The sequence below is a fragment of the Clinocottus analis genome, unplaced genomic scaffold, assembly GCF_023055335.1.
Source record: "Clinocottus analis isolate CAN_PGR_092001 unplaced genomic scaffold, fCliAna1.0.p SCAF_33, whole genome shotgun sequence".
Lineage (NCBI taxonomy): Eukaryota > Metazoa > Chordata > Actinopteri > Perciformes > Cottidae > Clinocottus > Clinocottus analis.
The window spans coordinates 1,147,604-1,170,000 of record NW_027176076.1 but is presented as its reverse complement, the minus strand read 5'-3'; the positions used below and the strand labels follow the sequence as shown (position 1 = coordinate 1,170,000).

At 40.2% G+C, this 22,397-nt stretch overlaps 2 protein-coding genes across 3 annotated transcripts in view; one reads left to right on the top strand and one right to left on the bottom strand.

Moving 5' to 3' along the window:
- Positions 1-16,032, top strand: part of usp47 (ubiquitin specific peptidase 47) — an 18,497-nt gene extending 2,465 nt beyond the window's left edge. The window contains exons 2-28 of one of the 2 annotated variants that reach the window (XM_068595975.1): positions 2,024-2,218; positions 3,620-3,736; positions 3,824-3,977; positions 4,080-4,176; positions 4,267-4,412; positions 4,535-4,614; positions 5,721-5,870; positions 6,044-6,139; positions 6,227-6,379; positions 6,601-6,759; positions 7,694-7,825; positions 8,018-8,094; positions 8,321-8,376; positions 8,632-8,744; positions 8,870-8,971; positions 9,090-9,297; positions 10,073-10,185; positions 10,348-10,467; positions 10,610-11,411; positions 11,641-11,816; positions 11,910-11,990; positions 12,099-12,214; positions 12,295-12,413; positions 12,700-12,830; positions 13,080-13,127; positions 13,238-13,368; positions 13,576-16,032. In XM_068595975.1, the coding sequence (XP_068452076.1) occupies positions 2,024-2,218; positions 3,620-3,736; positions 3,824-3,977; positions 4,080-4,176; positions 4,267-4,412; positions 4,535-4,614; positions 5,721-5,870; positions 6,044-6,139; positions 6,227-6,379; positions 6,601-6,759; positions 7,694-7,825; positions 8,018-8,094; positions 8,321-8,376; positions 8,632-8,744; positions 8,870-8,971; positions 9,090-9,297; positions 10,073-10,185; positions 10,348-10,467; positions 10,610-11,411; positions 11,641-11,816; positions 11,910-11,990; positions 12,099-12,214; positions 12,295-12,413; positions 12,700-12,830; positions 13,080-13,127; positions 13,238-13,368; positions 13,576-13,750 (4,047 nt within the window). In that variant the 3' untranslated portion in view covers positions 13,751-16,032. Of the gene's footprint in view, positions 1-2,023; positions 2,219-3,619; positions 3,737-3,823; positions 3,978-4,079; positions 4,177-4,266; positions 4,413-4,534; positions 4,615-5,720; positions 5,871-6,043; positions 6,140-6,226; positions 6,380-6,600; positions 6,760-7,693; positions 7,826-8,017; positions 8,095-8,320; positions 8,377-8,631; positions 8,745-8,869; positions 8,972-9,089; positions 9,298-10,069; positions 10,186-10,347; positions 10,468-10,609; positions 11,412-11,640; positions 11,817-11,909; positions 11,991-12,098; positions 12,215-12,294; positions 12,414-12,699; positions 12,831-13,079; positions 13,128-13,237; positions 13,369-13,575 lie in introns of both variants that reach the window. The other variant, XM_068595974.1, reaches the window with a different exon arrangement.
- Positions 15,200-19,626, bottom strand: dkk3a (dickkopf WNT signaling pathway inhibitor 3a). The gene is made up of 7 exons (XM_068595976.1): positions 19,435-19,626; positions 19,003-19,122; positions 18,867-18,926; positions 17,810-17,902; positions 16,692-16,836; positions 16,435-16,591; positions 15,200-16,357 (listed from the first exon to the last, which is right to left on the bottom strand). Exons 1-7 carry the CDS (start codon positions 19,624-19,626, stop codon positions 16,270-16,272), a joined length of 855 nt encoding a protein of 284 aa, XP_068452077.1. The 3' UTR covers positions 15,200-16,269.
- Positions 19,627-22,397: the final 2,771 nt, after the last annotated feature.

Genomic DNA, 22,397 nt, shown 5'->3' with positions numbered 1-22,397 from the left:
TTTTTGCATATAAAACTTTATAGTAGTTTGAACCATTCTGTCAATTTCACTGCCAGGCTGCCTATGGTCTCTATACAACTCAGCAATTTGAGGTTGCTAATTTATTTAGTTTAGCAACAATTAGGTAAAAAAAAAAATACAAAAGAGATTTAGCAGAACTTACTGTACTGATATTCAAATGTCCATTATCATCTTTGTGCCCTCTTGTCTTTTTCACTGCTGTCAATAGCGAGTGCACCTACAGATTTACCATCCACTGCCGCCACCCAAAATGATTTGGGGATATTGTAGTTGATCCAAATGATGTCTGGTTACATGTCAAAGTGTCAGGTTTAGTGGAAAAATGTTCCATCAATTGAATAAGACTATTGTTTATTGTCTCTGCTCTCTGTTTCAAGATTTTGTATGTGTGCCATGTGCAGTAGTAGTGGCATTACATTGTATTCATAGGATTTTATAGTTGGTGACATTTTACACCATTGTAGCCTGACATTTTTTTGTGCCATTTAGAATGAGTTACAGCTGTAAATAAATACTGTCTGTGCTTTGCAGTACCTGTGGCTTTATGTCAGCACCTTGCGATTATATCCACGGTAAAAATAACCTCTAATCTCATAATACACGTGTTGCCAGTTGCAGCTACTTTATAGGACCTGTCAGTCACATTTTGCCAAGATCACATACCTCAAAAAGAGGCTGCACAAAAAAAACAGAATTACTTGAATATTTTTTCCTGTAAGTATCACCATTGTCAACAGCCAAGAGGTTTATTTGGCAGATAAACAATAATAGGTCTGAGCCTGTAACCCTGGAATTTAGACAGGCATGTTTTACAACATACGTCATTGTTGTTTGTTTTAAGTTGTGTTCAACTCAAACTATCTCCATTGTATCATTAGGGTGTGTTTTGGAGTTGCAGACAAAGTATTTTTGATGAGATCAAGAGGATTTCTCAGGTAGCCTTGCCTGGTGTTTGGTATGGGAGAGAGACAATGCATGGCGTTAAACAGATGCATGAAGCAGCACCATAATGACATTCTAGTTCAGGAGTCGGCTTTGTAAAAAAAGCTTTATAAAACATAAGACATACAATAAAACAATGCTAATAAAAAACAACTACCTATATCAACACGTTACAATTTTAACATTGTTTAGTAATTTTATGAACCAAACATTGTTTTGTTAATCGTCAATTACTGAGTATAAGGAAGCTGTCCTGGCATCATCTTTGCATGGGCAGTATATTAGCACTTGTTAAATGATTTTTTTCTCTCTTCAGTAATAGTACATAAACCAAAAAGACAATAAACTAAGAGGGGTGTTCAGATGACAAAGTGACTTGCTGTGTCTTGAAACAATGTGTGTGTTATACAGTAAAATGAAGCATGTGTCAGCTATTGCATGGATTTTGTTGTTGTTTTTGCGATGGATTGTGGACAGTTTGTATGTGTTAGAAAAGATCAGTGACTGGGCTTGTCCAGTCAAGTGTAGGTTTCCTGCTGACATGGCAGTGAATGTGATATATAACTATCAATCATAAATTGTACAGCCAACTTGTTAAGAGATCTGTTTTAGGCAAATTCATTTTAAGCCGTGAAGAAATGCAAAGATAGAAGAGAAAATGTGAGCTGCTTTTGCAATGCTGTCACTGTTAGAGATAAGCCCCTGCATGTCACCAAATGGTTAGTTTTATTGCAAAGAATATTTTTTTTTCTGTGATTTCCAAGAAATTCCAGCACAGACATTATTGTTTGGTTGTTTTTAAATATCCAGTTGTATCTTTTTCAGAAATGTAACTTAACTTGTACTAATTAGGACATATTTGTACTTAGGCGTGACATGAGATGGGGTTTTTCTTTTCTGCACTGGTGTATTTCTGATGACAGTTGTTGCAAAGCCTTACTAACCATTTATTCCAACACTTAACTTTTCACCAGTACGTGGCGCTTAGTCAGCAAATACAGAATGAAAATTTAGCCAATACAACATGCTGATGTTTTTCTCCGTTCTTCTTGATTTGCAGATTCAAAATGCAGCTGAGGAGCCCAGAGTGCTGTGTATCATACAGGATATCACCAGTGCGAAGACGATCAATGAGAGGCTGACCCTCAACCTGCCGGCTTCCACCACCCTCTCCAAACTCTATGAAGATGTTGCCCATAAAGCAAGATATGTGAAAGACACTTTTGACCTTGCTTGGGGAAATACACCGGACATGGTAGGGAAAAGAATCAATCCAGAAAGTGTCTTTTATGGTAATGAGGTGGTTCACTCTAACACTGTGATCACCAGGCTTTAGCCTCTGTCTTCATTTTATCTTTTTTTTTTTTTTTTTACCTGTTTTCGTATATTGTACACCCTTCTGTCTACTTCTCTCAAAAGTCTCTTTCCTTTTTTTTATTAGATCATATTTCTGCAGGTAGTGCAGTAAGTGATAGTGTGGGCTCCATGATAACTCTGCCAGCTTGATGGCATAATTGGAGAGAAGGGTCAGTTGGCCAAAAAATAAAGATGAATTTTGGTTGGTGTAGTTGACTTTAGGTTAAGTAAAGAACAAATGAACTCTAGTGAGATTGTTTACGTTATTTATAGTTGCTCCTAGTACCCCAGCCACTTCGACATTGGGAAGGCTACGTCACCAAACTATGCCTTCAATCAAGCTGATGGTGGTAGAGATGTGGTTTCAGTGTTCAAACATCTGTTTGCCATTCCATTGTTCTCTGCTACGAAGAAGACAACGTGTGTAGGAACAGTGGCTTAGTCACCCGAGTTGGAAGCAATCTGCTGTAGGGATACCCGGTTCAGAGATTTTGATATCGTCACTCCCTCGAGCCATTATGAGAGCTAATCCGCACCACCAAACCCAAAAATCACCTAAATCACTGTGTGCGTGTGTGTGTGCGTGTGTGTGTGCGTGTGTGTGTGCGTGTGCGTGTGCGTGTGCGTGTGCGTGTGCGTGTGCGTGTGTGTGTGCGTGTGTGTGTGTGTGTGTGCGTGTGTGTGTGTGTGTGTGCGTGCGTGCGCGCGGTGTAGATATGGACTATTTGCACATGTTTCTGCAAGTTATTGATTACTATTACCCAGCCACCACTGAAATCTAACTCTACAATAGTTTAATACTTATAATAATCGAGTAGCCTAATATTTATGTGGAACTGGACGGAAATAGAATTAACAGAATTATAACCAAATTGTTAATTTAGAATTTAAATGTCAACAATATTAATGAAGCTCCAACTATATGGTACACCCCTACTACTTCCTTCTCTTAAATGAGCATAAGCTTATCTTGCTGTTGACCCAGGGCAAAGCCGAGGTGCTGTGTCTGTTGTTATGTCACTGAGTAGGTCAGTGGATTAAGCTACTGTATGTTTCCACTGCGGCACTTTACTTGTTGTCCTCAGCTCGGCTGGGAGAAAGACACTATTGCATATAAGCTTACATCTTGGCTTCAAGCTACTTTCATCGTATGCGTCCGCACAGAGAATTTGCTGCTGAAAATGAGTTCAGTAAAGATTTCAGTTTTCCTGTGAGTTCCTCCAGTTTGTTGCTGTTTTCTGCATTTTTAAAAGGATTGTTGTGTGCATGTGATTTTAGTTTTTACTCTGCCTTCCTCTAGGCACCACTGGACCGAAGCAGTGAGATGTCCCTCTCAGATTCTAGTTTTGAGCCTGGCGGTAAGAAGAATTTCCTCCAGCTCACAGACAAAGATGGCGAGCAGCCCCGGATTGCATCGGTAATATATTTTTGCTTTGCAGTCCGATTGTTTTTGGAAACTTAGGACATTTGATAAAAATGTATCTCTCTGTGTGTTTGTGTGCAGGATGAGTCGGGAACAGCAGACAGCGGTGGACTAGATGACAGTTCCCAAGAGCGGTTTATTGGGCCCCTGCCAAGAGACAGCACCGCAAGCTGCAGTGGTGACTACAGCAGTCCATCTTACTCCTACTCGTCCATCCTCAACAAATCTGAAACAGGTGAGGTTTTGTTATCAGCTGAATGTGTGACCTTACTCCTTTTGTATACAACCCTAACAGTGCACTTACTTCTTGTCTCTCCCTCCCCCCTCATTACTTTAGGTTACGTGGGCTTGGTCAACCAAGCTATGACCTGCTATCTGAACAGTCTTCTACAAACGCTTTTCATGACTCCGGAGTTCAGAAATGCCCTCTACAAGTAAAAAAACTACGCTCCATAAAAATCCTTGAAGTTTTACTTTCGACGTACAACTTCTAAAATTCTTTTATAACTTCTGCCCAACTGCAGCTGGGAGTTTGAGGAGACTGAAGAGGATCCCGTCACCAGTATACCACACCAGCTGCAAAGGCTGTTTGTTCTGCTGCAGAATAGTAAGAAACGAGCAATCGAGACCACTGATGTGACGCGGAGCTTCGGCTGGGACAGCAGCGAGGGTGAGCTTTTGCACTCTTGTGACTACACTGGCATTGCTTGTCTGCGTGCTTGCGTGAAAGGAGAAACCATGTGCCTCTGTATCTCTACATTCAATTACTCTTTTTGTGCGCTTGTCTTTTAGCTTGGCAGCAGCATGATGTCCAGGAGCTGTGCAGGGTCATGTTTGATGCCCTGGAGCAAAAGTGGAAGCAGACAGAGCAGGTAGGAGAAAGCAAAATGTTTTTCCAAAAGATTAATTTGCAATTAATAATCCCTCCTCCCTCCCGCACCCCGCAACTGAAACAAAAGGCCTACTGTGGGAAATGTGAAATGAGCCTGTAAGCCTCAGGGTTAGCTGCTGTGTCTTCTTATCTCAGGGGTGAATTATAAATGGCAAACAGTTCATCCAGTGTGCCTATTTACAACCATGATGTACTCAGGAGCTCCTAGTTACCACATGTGATTGAGCCTCAATTAACAAATTACTCAAGGAAATAAGGGTGCAACAGATCACACAACTCGCAGTTCGGATCATTTTACGGTTTTTAAGTCTATAGAACTCTTGGAGATCATGTATTTTGACAGCAGCTGCTATGTGAGGCTCTTGAAAGTCCTGAAACATAATTTGTAAACGTGTGTCCGTATATATTTTATAGTTATATTCATCTATAGTGGTGATTGAAAAACACACAATTCAAATGATAACAAAATAAAATATTGTATTTTAATCTATAACAAAAAACATTATTAGTTTTTTTCATGTGTTATAAACCGCTTAAGGTGTTAGAAAGGTAAAGATTTCCATACAAATGTGTTGTTCACAATGTGGCATTCTGAAGGATTCAGCTACTAGAAAAGCATTAATTAATAGATATCTTGCTCACATTTTATTACTGAATATGGTCTGATAACGATCGGCAGTAAAACGTCTTTCACACTGTGATGGTTAAACTGTTCATCTTTAAACTCTGTGCCATAAGCTGTTTTAATAAGCACTTCTTTTGTAAAAATATCTTCACCTGGTTTACTCAGTCTGAGTTGTGATAAAATGTCCACTGTACAAAGTTACCTTTTTAGATTTCGAAAACAACCTAGCTGTTTTTGGAAAAAACCTTCAAAGTTGTTTTTAATTTAGTTAATGTATCTATTTTTAATCCATCCAACGGTTTGAGATGGCAAGTAGTGTCAGGCAGCAGTATTTGCACACTCATACCTCCTTTAATGAAAGAATGAAGAAGGATGAAAACACTTTTTTAGTCCAAACAAATGCTGCATTGTTGACAGTAAATGGCTGAGAAGGCCTGACTGTCATGCTTGCATATCCTCAGGCTGACCTGATCAACCAGCTGTACCAAGGGAAGCTGAAGGATTATGTCCGTTGTCTGGAGTGTGGCTATGAGAGCTGGAGGATTGATACTTACCTGGACATTCCTCTTGTGATCAGACCCTTTGGCGCCAGCCAGGCCTATGGCAGTGTGGTGTGTGTCTCTTCTTCTCTTAAACATTTAAGACATTGGTAGCAAAGACTCAAGCAGCACTCATTCACTCTGAGATTTACAATTGCATCAATGTTGCCTTTGGTTCTGTACTTGCAGCTAATTTTCTTACAGTTTGTCAATTAGGTATTTTTGTAACTATTTTTCTGCAACAGGAAGAGGCTTTGCAGGCATTCATCCAACCAGAAACTCTGGATGGAGCCAACCAGTACTTCTGTGAACGCTGCAAAAAGAAATGTGACGCCCGAAAGGTGAGTACACGGAAAGTGTGACATGGGTCTCATGTTCAGGGAAGAAGTTGTTGACATTTCTTCTTTGATAAACGCTTCTCTTCACAGGGCCTGAGATTTCTGCACTTCCCCTACCTGCTGACTCTACAGCTGAAGCGGTTTGACTTTGACTACACCACTATGCACCGCATCAAGCTTAATGAGCGAATGACTTTCCCTGAGGAGCTTGACATGAGTCCATTTATTGATGTGGAAGATGAGGTGAGAGCAAAAATGACTGCACTTGATTCATCACTATTTCTGATTTACATCAGATTATTACCCAAATATGATTCTCCTTCTATTTCCTATCAACCATAAATAACATCCCTTGCTCACTTGTTACGTTTGGATGAAGAAATATGTGTAGCCCCCTACTTTCATGTGTTTTCTTCATCATCAATTAAACTCAATTATTGTTTTTGAAATGGCCACCTATCTAGAAATCGCCTCAGACGGAGAGCTGCACTGACAGCGGAGCAGAGAATGAAGGCAGTTGCCACAGCGACCAGATGAGCAACGATTTTTCTACCGATGATTGTGTTGATGAAGGCATCTGTCTGGACAGCACCGGCAGCACAGAGAGGGTGTTGAAGCCAAAGGTACCCATCATGGATGCTCACTGTGTAGATCAGGGGTGCTCAATGGGTTGATGGGTCGAAGGTAGTGCGGGTAGATCGCATGGCATTAAAAGAAATAGACTTTAAAAAAAAGTATTTTAAAACTTTATCGACAAAACGCAGCTCCCGGTTTGCAAATTAACCGGCTCTTTGGAAAGAGTTGGCGGCCGGAGCAGGGGACGGAGTAAAGAAACTGTGGTCAAATCAGAGAGTTTTAGGTTGCCTTCAAATTAATGAAAAGTAAATCAATAAGAGGCATGTCATGAATGCAATACAACAGCACTGCTTTTACTTTGAAGGTGATTTTCCGTAGCCTCACTGACGGGCAGTGTTGACAACTTGCTGACTTGAGCCTGACGTGAAAGCACTTATTGTTATGTAGTTTCTGCTCTCAACGAGCAGCAGTGTGTGTGTGTGTGTGTGTGTGTGTGTGTCTCTCTCTCTATATATCAGGCACCCCTAATGTAAATAGTGTTGATTGTTGTTAATATCCTTGGTTACTTAACTTTGATTTAATTCAATTTATTTTTATAGCCTCAAATCACAAATTTGCCTCAGAAGGTTTTACAATCTGTAGAGCACACGACAGCGTCTTTCCCTCGCATCGCAACAGGAAAAACGCTTTGTGTTAAGTGCATATAACTACGGGTTTTCCGGTCACGTTTTTAGGCCGTGATCGGGTCCTTTCCATTTCATCTGCATATACTGAGTCCGATCCAATACTTATATTTGTAATTTGATATGTCTGACACATTGAAACAGACATAGCCTTCTATATTTGGCCCACTTTTTTCTGAGCTACTTGATTCCAAAACTGAACAACCTGATTTAAATACTATAAAGTTGCATGTATGTTGCAGAATACAATTTGGTTGTTGCTTTTATATAAACAACTAGATGTTCTGTCTCTTCTTAGAGCTTGCCGACCTTTGAGCTGTTCTCTGTCATGGTCCATTCTGGGAGCGCTGCAGGTGGTCACTACTATGCCTGCATCAAGTCCTTCAGTGATGGCCAGTGGTACAGCTTCAACGATCAGCATGTTAGCAAGGTCAGCCTCCCCCTTGATTAACTTGTAGCTTGTTTTTATCCTCCTACAGCTTAAACAGTCAGAATGACTCAGCAGAGAGATGTATCTGTGTTATGTAGTTGGTACTAAATTAAGCAAACAATCCTTGTCATCATAACATTAGTAGTGTCTGTTCAATCATGTACTAAGTTTATGTGTAAATCTGTGGGGCAGATCACCCAAGAGGATATCAGGAAGACACACGGGGGGGCTTCTGGGAGCCGAGGCTATTATTCCAGTGCCTTTGCAAGGTGAGTTGTCTCATGTAACACTCCACATGCTTAGGGAATACCATAATAATACACTGGACCTGTTTATTTATCTGTTTCAAAGGAAAGTCAAGCGGGTTCTTGTTTTTTGTTCTTTAATGTTTTGTTTTTTTTAACAAATAGATAATTGATTTGACAGAAATGACTGTATTGTGTTTATGTATTCCAAAACATTAATTAACAAGTTTTTTTTTTTTTTTCTTATCAGCTCCACAAATGCATATATGCTGATTTATAGATTGAAGGATCCCTCAAAGAATGCAAGTAAGAAATTGAATCTTCTACGGGTAATGCCAAAATGACTTGTGCCTTTTATGGTAATAGAGCTATTGTTTTGTAATGTGCCTCACACCTGTAGAAACCACACCACTACATGTATTAAATGTAGCAGGCTTATGGAGATGTGTTTAATATTTTGAAACATAATCTCACTCTCTTAATTACTAGGGTTGCTTTGAATGTAAAGGTGATAGAATTAGTACGTAGTTTCAATGTGAACCCTGTATGTCCTGTCTGCAGATTATTTAACAGCAGAAGACTACCCGGAGCACATAAAGAGTTTGGTTCTGAAGGAAAAAGAGTCCGAAGAGCAGGAAAAGCGACAGCGGGAGATTGAACGCAACACTTGCAAGGTACATAGTTCTTGTTAGATTGGTTCAAGGTCTATTGTTTTGCTTCGGAATGAGGATCTGTTGACGAGTTGCCTCTCTTGTAAAACAACTTGAACTATTATTGCCCTCTTGCTTTTTACCTCCAGATAAAGCTTTTCTGCATGCATCCTGTAAAGATGATGACAGAGAGCAAGCTGGAAGTACACAAGGACAAAACTCTTAAAGAAGCAACAGAAATGGCCTACAAGGTTGGTTGGTTTATGATTTGTCTTCACCATCTGATTTTCCAACAACTTAACTAATCATTATAATCATTTTTTAGCAGCTGACCTTTGATTGATACAACTCTATGTTCTGTACGTCCAGATGATGGAGCTGGATGGAGTAGTGCCTCTGGACTGCTGCCGCTTGGTAAAGTACGATGAGTTCCACGAGTACCTGGAACGCTCCTACGAAGGTGAAGAGGACACACCGATGGGCCTGCTGCTGGGAGGAATCAAGTCCTCGTATATGTTCGACCTCCTGCTCGAGACCCGCAAACCAGAGCAAGTGTTCCAGCCTTATAAACCTGGAGGTCAGTGGCCTGCGACTGTTAAGTCATACTCATCTTGTTTCACATAGTGTGGTACTTAGTGCAACACTAGTATTTGTGAGAAGTTACTTCTTCTCTATTGTCACATAAATCCCATGATTCATGATTATGTAGACTTTCAACATTATGCAGACCAACTCTGACAGCTGAGAGTTAATTGACTCTACAATAATGATGGATGTAGATCAGGGGTCACCAACCTTTTTTGAAACCAAGAGCTGCTTCAAGGTACAAAATACTACGAAGAGCTACTTGTTTGATACAAACTTCCTAGACAACACAATCCTCACAATGATTATTAACAATTTTCACAACAATGATGGTAGGATTTTTTTTTTATCACTTTGTTAGAAAAATGTCGATTGTACACGCGTCTTTTCAGTGCATGCCCTTATATGGAGCTGGCGGGGCGTTTCTGTATTCAAATTCAGGTGCACGAGAAATCCTCAATCGGGGGAGCGCAGCTGAGAACGCTTCGGCTGTGTAAAAACCCATTTTCAGGCGATCTTTTCTGACTTTGGTCTTTAGAAGTCAGCAAAAAAAACATTCCAGAAGACACTTCAGAAAATGTTGAGAATGAGGCCAAATGTGTTTCTGAATTTTAGTTTTATTTTATTTTGGAGAGCGACAGGAAAGGTCTCCGAGATTGACCGGTCGATCGACGGGTTGGCAACCACTGACGTAGATTGTCAGAATACAAAGCAAATGAATGTAATGGCTTTATGTCTGTGGGTGTGTTGCTGATTTCTTTCAGAAGTGATGGTGAAGGTTCATGTTGTGAATCTGAAAAGTGAGACCACCGCCACTCCAATCAGTGTTCGAGCGTACTTGAACCAGACCATCACTGAATTCAAGCAGCTTATTGCACAGGTGTCCTACTCTCCTCTGTTCTTTCCCTGCATCATCTCTTTTTTCTCAACTCTGTATCTTAAACATCAAAACAGAGAATTGTGTAATACAATTAGTACATAAGTCATTAGACTGTAAGCTCAGTCCTTCAGACTTCAGCCTTATGTGTGCGTTTCTTCCTAGGCGACAGGGCTTTCTGCAGAAACCATGCGTGTCGTCCTGGAGCGCTGCTATAATGACCTCCGGCTCCTGTATGTTCCCAACAAGACGCTGAAGGCTGAGGGGTTCTTCAGGAGTAACAAGGTCCCCAGATTTTCTTTTCATTTTTATTTTTTGTACATCCACGTGTTGCCCTGGTGTTAGTTCTAAATCAGAAAATCTACTTGAACACTTAAAACAAGGTTGAACTGGAATTTGATCTGTTTCTCATTTTGCTTTTCATCAGGTTTTTGTCGAGAGCTCCGACTCGACCGATCATCAGGTTGCTTTCACTGAATCACTTCTGTGGAAACTGTTGGATCGTCACGGGAATACAATCCGGCTCCTGGTCTTACTCCCTGAGCAATCTCCTGGTACCTTGGCCAACAGGACTCTTTGTCAAAAAGTACCAGGTGACTCTGATGTTCCCTTTGATGGATCAAAGGGTAACAGGACATCTGTAGAGTCAATCCTCGAGGAGAGCACAGAGAAGTTAAAGAATCTGTCTCTGCAGCAGCAGCAGGGCTCCAGCACCACTGACAGCCAGAAAAGCTCTGACGCCAGCGACTTTGAACATATCGAATCCCCGTCCCAAGAGGCTGACTCAAACTCTTCGCTCTGTGTGACTGCAGACAACAGAGAGTTAGAGAACCGGATCACGGCCACAGCTGGGGGCAACAGCGGCGCCTCCTCTGACCCCGAGAACCACTTTGCCGGTGAGGAGCGCTCGGACTCTGAGGTGAACAATGACCGCAGCACCAGCTCAGTGGACAGCGATATCCTGAGCTCCAGCCACAGCAGTGACACACTGTGCAATGCAGACAGCGCGCCCATACAGCTAGCCAACGGCTTGGACTCGCACAGCATCACAAGTAGCCGTCGCTCCAAAGCCCATGAGGGCAAAAAAGAGACCTGGGACACTGCTGAGGAAGACTCTGGAACAGACAGCGAGTATGATGACAATGGGAAGAGCAAGGCAGAACAACAGTACCTGTACTTCAGAGCAGAGCCTTGTTCTCAAGATGACTCCTCTTCGGATGCACAAAAATGTATGAATCTTCTATTTATGATGCAGTTTAAAGGATTAATCATCCTTAAGTCGGATAAACTAGTTCAAATGATCTGAGTCCGGCATAATAACACATTTTGTGCAGAACTCTATTGTCTTCGCATTGACAGCAATGTGCAAAGTGAAATCTGTTCGTCATTGTTTCTTTCCTCAAGGGAGCATGAAATGTGACCGACTGTTTAATTGTTGTTTATTCTGATCTGATCCAGGTTTAGTGGTTCATGTGGACAAGAGAATAACTTTAGCAGCATTTAAACTGAAACTGGAGCCCTATGTGGGAGTCACCACCACCCAGTTCAAGGTGTTTCGTGTGTACGCTAACAACCAGGAGTTCGAGAGCATCCGGCTCAATGAAACGCTCTCATCATTCTCTGATGATAACAAGGTCAGAAGCAGTTTCAGAACAGATTTGTCGATTTAGAGCCCATTCTGTTCAGGGTGCCAATACTTGACTTGTACATTTTATTGACTCCCATAGATAACTATTCGATTAGGAAGAGCACTGAAAAAGGGTGAATACAGAGTGAAAGTGTACCAACTACTAGTGAATGAACCAGAGGTAAGAACTGTCACCATGCTCCAGAAGATTGTTGCAGAATGTCCTGACTAAGTCGCAGAACATTGTAATCACAAACATTGACAATGTGTCCATGCTTGTGTTTCCCAGCCCTGCAAGTTCCTTGTGGACACAGTGTTTGCCAAGGGCATGACTGTCAGACAGTCTAAAGAGGAGCTGCTCCCTCATTTGAAAGAGCAGTGCAAGCTTGACCTCAGCATTGACAGGTGAGACTTCGGTACTACACATTGTTTAAAAGCAAAACATTAAAAGGTCTAGGTTGTTTATCAACAATGTGTGTGTTTAGTATTCGTCTCAGGAAAAAGACGTGGAAAAACCCGGGCACGGTGTTTCTGGACTATCATGTCTATGAAGAAGACATCAGCATCTCCTCCAACTGGGAAGTTTTCCTGGAAGTTCTCAATGGTAACACTCATCCTGCTGTTTCCTTCAAACTAGTTACAATGTGTTATTTTATAATAAAGGAAAAAATATTGTGCCATGTAACTAAACATTCTGTATTTAGCTACTAGTCATAAAAGCCACTTTTTCACGTTGAGACTTGAGGAAATGTCACAAAGATGAAATTATTACTTGACTATAATTCTTGTTAGCATTAATACCAGAGAGCAGAGAAACCTGTTCTTTCTCCATATGAAATAGTACCTGCTCTGGTACATTGGTATATGTTCTGCTATGATCCGTTTTAAAGAACCGGAGAAGATGAAGTCCATGTCCCAGCTGGCTATCCTGACCCGGAGATGGAGCCCCATAACAATGAAGCTGGGGCCCTTCCAGGAAGTTATTCTGGAGAGCAGCAGTGTAGAAGAACTCAAGGAGAAGGTATGTCTGTGTCCTGCTGGGGGTGTTCATTGTTTGTTTCATAATTTATTCTTATCAAAGGTTCAATTTGTTTTTCCATTTAAAAATAAACTATTGCATTATTGTCATCTGGGTCAATGAACAACAAAATGCATGAAACACGGCACAGATACAAACATGAAGCTTTGATAATATTGTTGAAATCAATTGCTTGGTCAACAAATGGTCATCCGCTTTGTGTTTTTTTGTTTTTTTTCCCTTCGTTTGCAGCTTAGTGAAGTGAGCAATATTCCTCTCGAAAACCTGGAGTTTGCAAAGGTATGTGAGATGCAGTACTTCACACAGGACACATCATTTTTCATCTAACGTTTCATTAATCTCCCATCTTCTAAACTGTTGACTGAGAATCCATCTGTCTGTCTGTGCAGGGTCGGGGAACATTCCCTTGTGATATTTCTGTGTTGGAGATCCATCAGGATCTGGACTGGAACCCTAAGGTGTCGACTCTTAATGTGTGGCCTCTGTACATCTGTGACGATGGAGCTGTGGTATTCTACAGGTAAAATAATTACGGTCCACTCCTCCAATTACCACTTGATGTTTCTTTTCCAGTCCTCCGACACACTATGGTGTCAATCAGTAATATAGACAGTAATATGTTACTAGAGTACTAGATTTGAGTTGTGAGCATACGCTGCTTAACCATTTCCTGGTGACTTGAGACAGACGGTCACTTGAGATTAACAAAACTATGGCGTTTGTTCAGGGACAGCACAGAGGAACCTATGGAGCTGTCAGACGAGGAGCGCAGTGAGCTGATGAAGAAAGAGAGCAGCCGTCTGCTGAAGACTGGGCACCGTGTGAGCTACTCACCACGCAAGGAGAAGGCCCTCAAGATCTACCTGGACGGAGGCCCTGCCAAGGACCCGGGGCAGGACTGAGGCACTGAGCATCGCTCCTCGTTATCTGGATCGTGTAGCTGCAACCAGACTATGGGACTTGGTCTGAGTGTCAGGCCTGATAGTGACTTGAACATCAAGCAGCAGTGTGAGGCTGATGTGCTCTCATCCTCCACTCTGAGCCCCAGGACTGGCTCAGAAACCCTATTGTGCACTATAGTGTATTGTACTGTAAAGTTTAAAGGGAACTACAAAAGCTATTGAATACAGAAAAAAGAATCAAATACTGTATAGACTAATTGAACGTCAAAGCTCTAGAGATGGATGCAGAGATATTACCGTGAAACTGGGCTAGAAAGCATCCATCCTGTCTATTAAAGTCTGCCATCTCCTTTCACGTTGGCCTCTTTCACTCTCACTGCATTTCTCATCCTGTTTCTGGAATAGTGTTGATTCTGATTCATCTGTGACCATCTTGTAAATCCATATGCTCGTACTCTATGAGCACTGCTCTATTGTAGACATAATTCTCATCATACATTGCTTACTTTCCTTTTAAATACTTTAAAACCACCAGCACACGCAACCAATAACTTCTTATCCAGCCTTCCTCAGTCTCACCTCTTTTGGTGAGGCCGACTTTCACTTTCTCAGTGACTTTGACAACTTCATTTACAAGATTTGATTAATCCAAAAAGCAACAATTAAGAACCTTGTGCTCCTCTAATAGCCAGCTCCTCTAATCTGCTGATATGAGTTGTCCTTACTGCTGCTTTTCGTGCTTCATAGTAGCGCTACCTTCGTTACATCGCTTCCACTAGATTTAATGATACTATTGGTGGTCCTGTAAGTAGACTATGTTAAGAATCTCCTTGTTTTGTTTTTGTTTGTTGTAGACTATTATTTTTCTCCAGACGTAACCATTCAGTCAGGTCTTGTGAGGCACAAAGCAAACATCTGTGGTCTGTAATAACTTCTAATTTAGAAAGTGGACTTCTTTGTCTCTTTTTTTTTTTTTTTTTGCACCATGTGAACTAGGGGTAGATCTTTAGTGTCATCCATGTGTGTGTGTGTTTGTGTGTGTGTGGTGTCGTACTGAGGGGATGAAGCTCTCTCTGAGGTTTTGGCAGAGATCGTGAGGTTGTTTTTGGCGCTTCTACCTGCTGCTTGATAGACGACACCAGAGGGTGTAGAAAGCCCAATGGACTCGTCAGTCTGCCCGGGCAACTGGTTCAAAGACTGAGTCTCAGCATCCCGGCCCCTCTGGGATCCTGATACTGCCACCAGCTATTCACTGTAGAAATGCCAATATCTTTTCTTTTTTTGTTGTTTATTTCTTTGAAATTTAAATCCTGTGTGAAAATAGTAAAAGAGGATTTTAGAAATGAATTAAAATGCTTTTTTTTTCATAACTGCAGTTTTGTGTCACTGTAAATTAAAATGGCTTAATTTAACTCACAAATCCTACTTACCTTTTTGAGAAAAAGGGATTTTGGCGTTTGAAAAACATTTTATTTTTCCAACGGTAGGAGTTGTACAAGCTGCATGTCAGGTTTCAAGTGCTTTGGAACAGTGCCGATTATATTTGACAGTTGTGTGTAAGATAACATCCATCACAAGCTATATTAACACATACACCTCGTATTGGTTTTATTCATATGCTGCTGGCCTTTTGAAATAAGTCACATTACTGTACATGGAAACAAAGCACATACAAGCATGGGGACTTGGGGACTAATGACAATAAGATGGAGATGCAGGTGTTGAATCCACAGCAGTTCCTTGAAGAGTTAGAAATTGCCCTTGAATTAACCATACCATTTATAGTAATTTATTTAATTTTCAAGCAAGGTTCAAATCTTATGGTGTATAATCTACAGAATAATTTGAAGTTCAATTAGTTTCAAAGTAGACAAGACAATTAAGATTAAGTGATGCAGAATGAAGTGCATATATCAAAGAAAAAAACATACAAACAATATGGATAAAATAAATCAAAACATGGCACGTTGGACAGTGTTTCATCTTTTTGTGCACATAACGTCATCAAATATGTGACAAAACTGTTGGTCTTTTCAAAAACATACAGTACTTTCTTTGTTTCTTCCTGGTCCGTGCTAATGTTGTGGGACTGCAAAGTCCCACAACATTATATAGGTTTTAGTTTTTTAGGATGATGCAGAGCTGCTACTCAGCATGGTATCAGCTGATCTATGGGATACAGATGACAAGTTTGAACAGGGAAGAGTCAGCAGATATTCAGTGTTACAGTTAATTGTAGGGCTGGGGTTAGCATAAGGTTTAGAGATGCAGTATACAGTATCATAGTGTTTAGTAACAAAGGATTTTGTGTTTACTGTTTTTTTTTATAAGTTACTATTGAAGCTTTTCACCTCAGGTCTAAATACCCCAAATAAAATAAAATGTATTCTCATTATTTTTCCGTGTTGTGTAGCTTCACCTATTTGGATTACGCTGACAAACACAAAGTGCTATTGCTCTTTGCAACAAAGCTATGGAGTCAGTGGAGACGAGGCAATGTATACAAAATGAAGCTGCATCTAGATTATGTAGTCTATCTCTGAGTATAGACTGTCCGTCAGGTCCTCTTCTTGCGAGTCCTCGACCTTCAGGCACATGGACCCTCGCCTGTCAAAAAGCAGAGCACAGCAGGGTAGTATTGGGGATTAAAGGCTTTAGTATCATTCTTTCATTGCATGACTTACCCCAGGTGCTGGCAGCGGAGATCTCCTGCACAGGGGCAATGCTTCCTGGGTCCCTCGTCCTGAACGTCCCAGGACAGGAACTCCAACAGATGGTTGGAGGCACCAAAGCAGCGCTCGCGCTCAATGGGCTTGGCCGAGCAGACGGGGAAGAGCAGGGCTGAACACACAAAGAAAACATACTGACATAGTTTGCAAGACAATGCAGAGAATCAATAATCTCCAGCATCCTGGTCATTGAACTGTGTGTTGTACTGAACCTTTATGGAAGAGACAGCAGAGGTCTGGGTTGCAGTCAGTCTGGTGTTGACAAGTGCTGCCAGCCTCTCCTTTAGTTGCATTCAGACTGCACTGACCCCAAACACACAGCTGTTCCCCACAGCACTCATTATCCTTCATGCAGGACTGAAATAATTGGAAAAAAATAGGTTTTAATTTAATTATAAAACACATCAGCAAAGACATCTTGTAAGATATCTTTCATCCTTAGTGAAGTACTTTAGTAACACCGGTGTCACAGGTGCTCAAAAAGGCTGAAACCCACCAGAGCATTAATGACATGAATTATTCTCTATGCGTGAAAAACTGACAGCGTTTCCTGATTTTATTATAATTTTTTATTAAGAGCTCATGAATGACAAATATATTCCAATGAATTCCAGGGTTTTTTGTTGTTGAATTGAAATGACATCAGCAGGTCAACTGGTCTCTGATAGGTGAGACAAGTTCCTGTTCCTGCACACCCATATGAATTGTTAATTATGGGATATGGGCAACGGTGTTCTGGTTATTTCCATGCAGAGTTTCCCAGCGCAGCGCTTTTGACAAGACAGATTTGCTGTCCTCTGTGTTTGTATTATCCATGTACAGTGTTCCTCTTGTTTGGCAGACTGCCAGTATCTTTATCCCTTTGCATTGCTGTATACTCTGTTCATCCAAAGAAGACACAACAGAATCAGCAGCAATAAAGAGTCTTAAATATAGACAATGGGTCTCTCATTACTAATGTTCATTTTGTTCTGGGTATCCTTTGAAAGAGAGAGAGAGAGAGAGAGAGAGAGAGAGAGAGAGAGAGAGAGAGAGAGAGAGAGAGAGAGAGAGAGAGAGAGAGAGAGAGAGAGAGAGAGAGAGAGAGAGAGAGAGCAGTGGGGAAAGATGGGCTCTTATTTAACCTTGACACGTGCTGTTCTTTCATGTGAAGCTCATAGGACAACACACTCCGGTTACACTTGTGGACACACTGCAATGCAGTTGAAGTGAAACCCCAGCTGGTCGGTAGTGACAGTTTGGGTTTATGTATTTGACAGCAACAGCATTATAGAGAAAACTGACCAAAATAGTGCAGGCAGCCATATAAATGGGGTCAGGGTTCACTCACCATATCCGTTGCTTTGCAAGGCAGACACTTAGAGTTGCTCGTGTCATGAAGGCAATAACTTCCCTTCACACAGTCCCCATCACTGATGCACCCCTAAAGACAATAAAAAGGAAAGATTACATCAAATAACTTAATTGTTGGACCAAAACAAAATAAAAATGACATTGTTTAAGTTTAAAGAAGTGAGTTTCTGATGGCCTACTTATACATAAAAACGTTTTTTTTTAGTAAAATATGTCAAGCAAATAAATAAGTCTTCGAAATGTCTGAACCTGCATATCATGTGACTAGACAACAGATTTAAATCCCAAGATAACAACTCTGGATTCAAAACATACAATATTTTTTGGGGAAAATGAACCTAAATAGCTTTTTCATAGGGCTTTTCTTTGCAGCTAATCAGCTAGGCAGAACATCTGCCAGATGTTTATGAAGAAATTGGTTTCTCCTCCAGTTTTAACTTCTGTAACTGGGACAGACTATTGTAGATGAGATCGCACGTGACCAGGCCAGCTATTGACTTTCTTTAATGTGTGCAGGTGACAAAGTATATACAATATATAAAGTGCCAAAAATGATCCTAGAGTAAAAATATAACAAAAAAAGTATGATTCAACAGAGGACAATTAAGGTAAATGTTTAATCTGATGTGTTTATATAATCTAAGCCATACAAAAGACATATTCAGAGAACATTGCCTGAAGGTGTATTCCAGTTACAAGCAGCAGAAGCACAATTCATCAATTATTTATCAATAACATTGCACAGTCACCATTTTTCGACAAACAAGCCGCATTTAACATCTCTTTAAACGTTGATTTCAAACAAAAAATGATTAGAACTGAATGAAATGGATTAATTTGCAGACATTATGCCAAATCAGTGCTTGGCATAATGTCTGCTGCTGCCAGACATTATTATGTAATCTAAAGGCCTTTCCATGTTGAGAAATTCAAACTGGGCAGTCAGAGGTCATGAAAGATACAATGATTCTGCTTCAGGATGGATGGATTTTTTTTCTGGGCTGGATTGAATAACATTTTGTAAACAGACTTACTTGCTCAATATTGTTCCCAGGGTCGCTAGAGTGGACAGGTGTGGTTATGTTGTTTGTCTCCTGTGTAAAGATGTAACATCTGTTATGTTTCATTCACAAAGGGAAACAAACACTGCCTCACTGAATATAAACTCACCAGTTCTACGGAGGTGTGGACATATCCATTATCAATAACTTCATCAGAAGCAGTTTCATTGTGATGACTTGGAGGAAGGTTATTGGCATGAGGGCTGAGACTGACACTCTCGTTGTTCCTCTGGAAGAGTTGGAGAGATTATTAGAGACAGATGTCAGTTAAGAGATGCATTAAGAAGTCACTCCCATATTTTAGCTCCTTTCACATTTCTTACCATATATATATATATATATATATATATATATATATATATATATATATATATATATATATATATATATATATATATATATACTATATATATATATATATATATACTATTGTAGTCTCATTAAACGATCATTATAATACCAGCAAACATCCAAAAGGTAGTTTTCTGAAGTGAGCAGATGAATAATGCCATCTCATGTAAAAAGCTGAATGTCTGCCTACCTGGTGAAACGCATCTTCCTTCTCTTGCGGATCCTCTGGCAGCTGCTCCACTTCTGCAAAGCGGTCCAGCTCCGTTTGTCCCCGCGCGGAATCATCCTCAGGGATGTGACTGAAGTCCGAGTGCACTATCTCAGGGAGGATGCCATGGCACACCGCCGAGAAAGCCAAAACTAGCAAGGCGACCCGCGACATGCTGCTGCTGCTGCTGCTGCTGCTGCTGCTGTTGCTGCTGCTGCTGCTGCTGCACTGTGAGGGTGTGGCGGTGATGCTGAGCAGCGACGCCACAGCTGATGCGTCTCATCACCAAGGGGTCGTCACCTCAAACATGTTCATCTCCATAACACAATCTCCATAGCAGGTATAAACTCGCGTTAGCTAGTTTTAAGATAATGAAAGAAAGAAAAAACGTGTTAAAAAATATCGAGCAACTTGACGTGGACCATACCGTCTCTAAAACATATAGTGTAGGAGCTATTTGTTTGATATTAGTATTGAGTTATTCACAAGTAGCATTGTTTACTTATATACTATTATTATTATAATATTATAATATTATATATATATATATATATATATATATATATATATATACATATATATATATATATATATATATATATATATATATATATATGTATATATATATATATATATATATATATATATATATATATGATGGCTTTTCTTTTGATAGTTTTTAACTTTAGTTATTATTATTACTTGTTGTTGTCTAGATATACTTATAGTCTTTTCATTTGTTTATTAATTGGGAATTGCTGTGGGCACCTGGGGTATATGGAGGAGTAAGCAGTACAGGACCAGCATGCACCTGGGTAGGCCTGTGGTTGTAATCTGCACAGGAGGGGCAGCTTCAGGAGGTTATTTGTTCTTTTGCTGGTTTTGTTTAGTTAAATAAATTATCAGAAAAACGGAAATTCTGCATGAAAAATGCATTCTTTTGCCGTCAGTGGCCCTTTGATTCATGTATTTTTCTTAGATTTTTTGAACGAATGGCTGCTAGACATAGTTCCGATCAAGATTAACGAAAAACAAACGTAGCTTAGCAGTTGACTAAACACGACATAATTAAATAACAAGACAAAACTAATAAATGAGAGATGATGCAGACTCAATGCTGTCATTTCCTGTGGCCAGTGTCCGGGATGTGAGGGAGCTATTAAACACTGCTAGCTAATGTTAGCTAACTTAGTGGCTAATTAACGGAAGGGAATTCCTTTTTACGTTATGCTATCTCTTCAAGTCAGTACATAAGTATATTATAATGCAATATGAGCTATATGTAACGGAAACAAGTGTGTACTAATTGTGGGCAGTTTCTTTGGAGGAAGAGTTGTGTCTTTATTACGTGAGCAAATTTGTTTGTAAGTAAATTATCTGACTGCAAATCAAAAAGTTTTCTCTCATTTCAAAAACCTTCACTCTCAAAAAAATTGCCCTGAAAAAAAAAAAATTAAAACTCACTAGCTAAAAAGACACCATGCAGCAGCATTTAACATCACTGAACCCACACGTGTCAACATGTTTTTAAATAACTACATAGACCACTTATGTTAGCTTAGTTAGTGATATCATGTAGTGAAGGTGAGGCACAAGTTATTCATAATTTGCTGGGTGTTTTTGATGAAATAATTACACTCAAACAGTACATTGATGCTCTCATGGTAATACTTTTTTTCTTTTAATGTCAGAATGGAAACCAACACGTCAGGTAATCGCTGAATTTGTTTCAATACAGCCGTTGTGACAGCAATGCATTACACTGTAACGTGTTCATAGATCTAAAATCCCTTTCCAGTCTGATGCACATGAAGCCACAGAGGCTGCAGGACATCTCCTGTCTCTGATTTCAAGGGCCACACCTGAAAAACCCACAGGGACAAAGGCAGATTGAGAGATCCTCAGCGCAAACTGAAATTGCCTATATAGACAGGCATACACTCATGTCAATGAGTGAGTCAAATGTGTCATTAGTCTGTTTTTTTTACCATGACGGCAACAGTACAATTACGCAACTGTCATACAACATTAATCATGCCTTTATTTCGGCTATTCACAAAGTTTTCTGGTTAAGGCCATGGTTCATAATTACTGTACTGCAATTGAAATGTATATTTTTTATGTTAACTGTACCTGCAAATACAACCAAAAAAAGGAGGAATCCATCATGATTATTTTAATGTTTGTGTTTTTACAGGTGGAAGTGGAAGGAGAAAACTCTCTGCTGTCCCTCTGGAGGCTGAGGGCTACACCGGGTCCATACTGAGAGGTTCCTTAAGTGCAGGAAAACCCATGCTCTATGTTGTTCCTCTTCAAGAGGAACTAGAGCTAACACCTCTTCCTGCAAGTGCAGCAGAGTTTGCACTGATGCCGAAAGCCAGCTGCAAAACAGAAATGGCTCTGCAAATGCTGGCACTCCCTATCAATGACTGTCTTCACTCACACCCTTAAAAAGAGGTGAATTACTATCCAGTTTGAGTTCAAAGGTGATCAAAATAAGTACAAATTGTAATTTTAGGAACAAGTAACCTTTTCTGTGAAATACATAATATTTGAAAGCTGTCAACAAATCATCTTAATGAATCTTAACAAGCATTATATTTAACTGTTTGCATATAAAATGACTAGAGTGATTTATTCTGGTCTACACTTTGTATTTCTCTTCACGATGCACAACCTGGTGGCAACACGGCCGGAGAGGCTTTGATTGTATCCTCATCATGTAGTGGGTGACCGGTCAAGCTCACAGACATCTGCTTTTGGGAGATCGGCAAACAAAACAAACAAAATGTCCGAGAATCATTTTACACTGCAACTATTTATGCCACCTTGTTATAATGTGAGTGAGCATAATAAACACATTCATATGTATTTACTGTGCTTTATTTGTAATTATTTAAAAGTGCATACTTGTTTTAGAATAAGCACATTAGATGTGCGTCAAG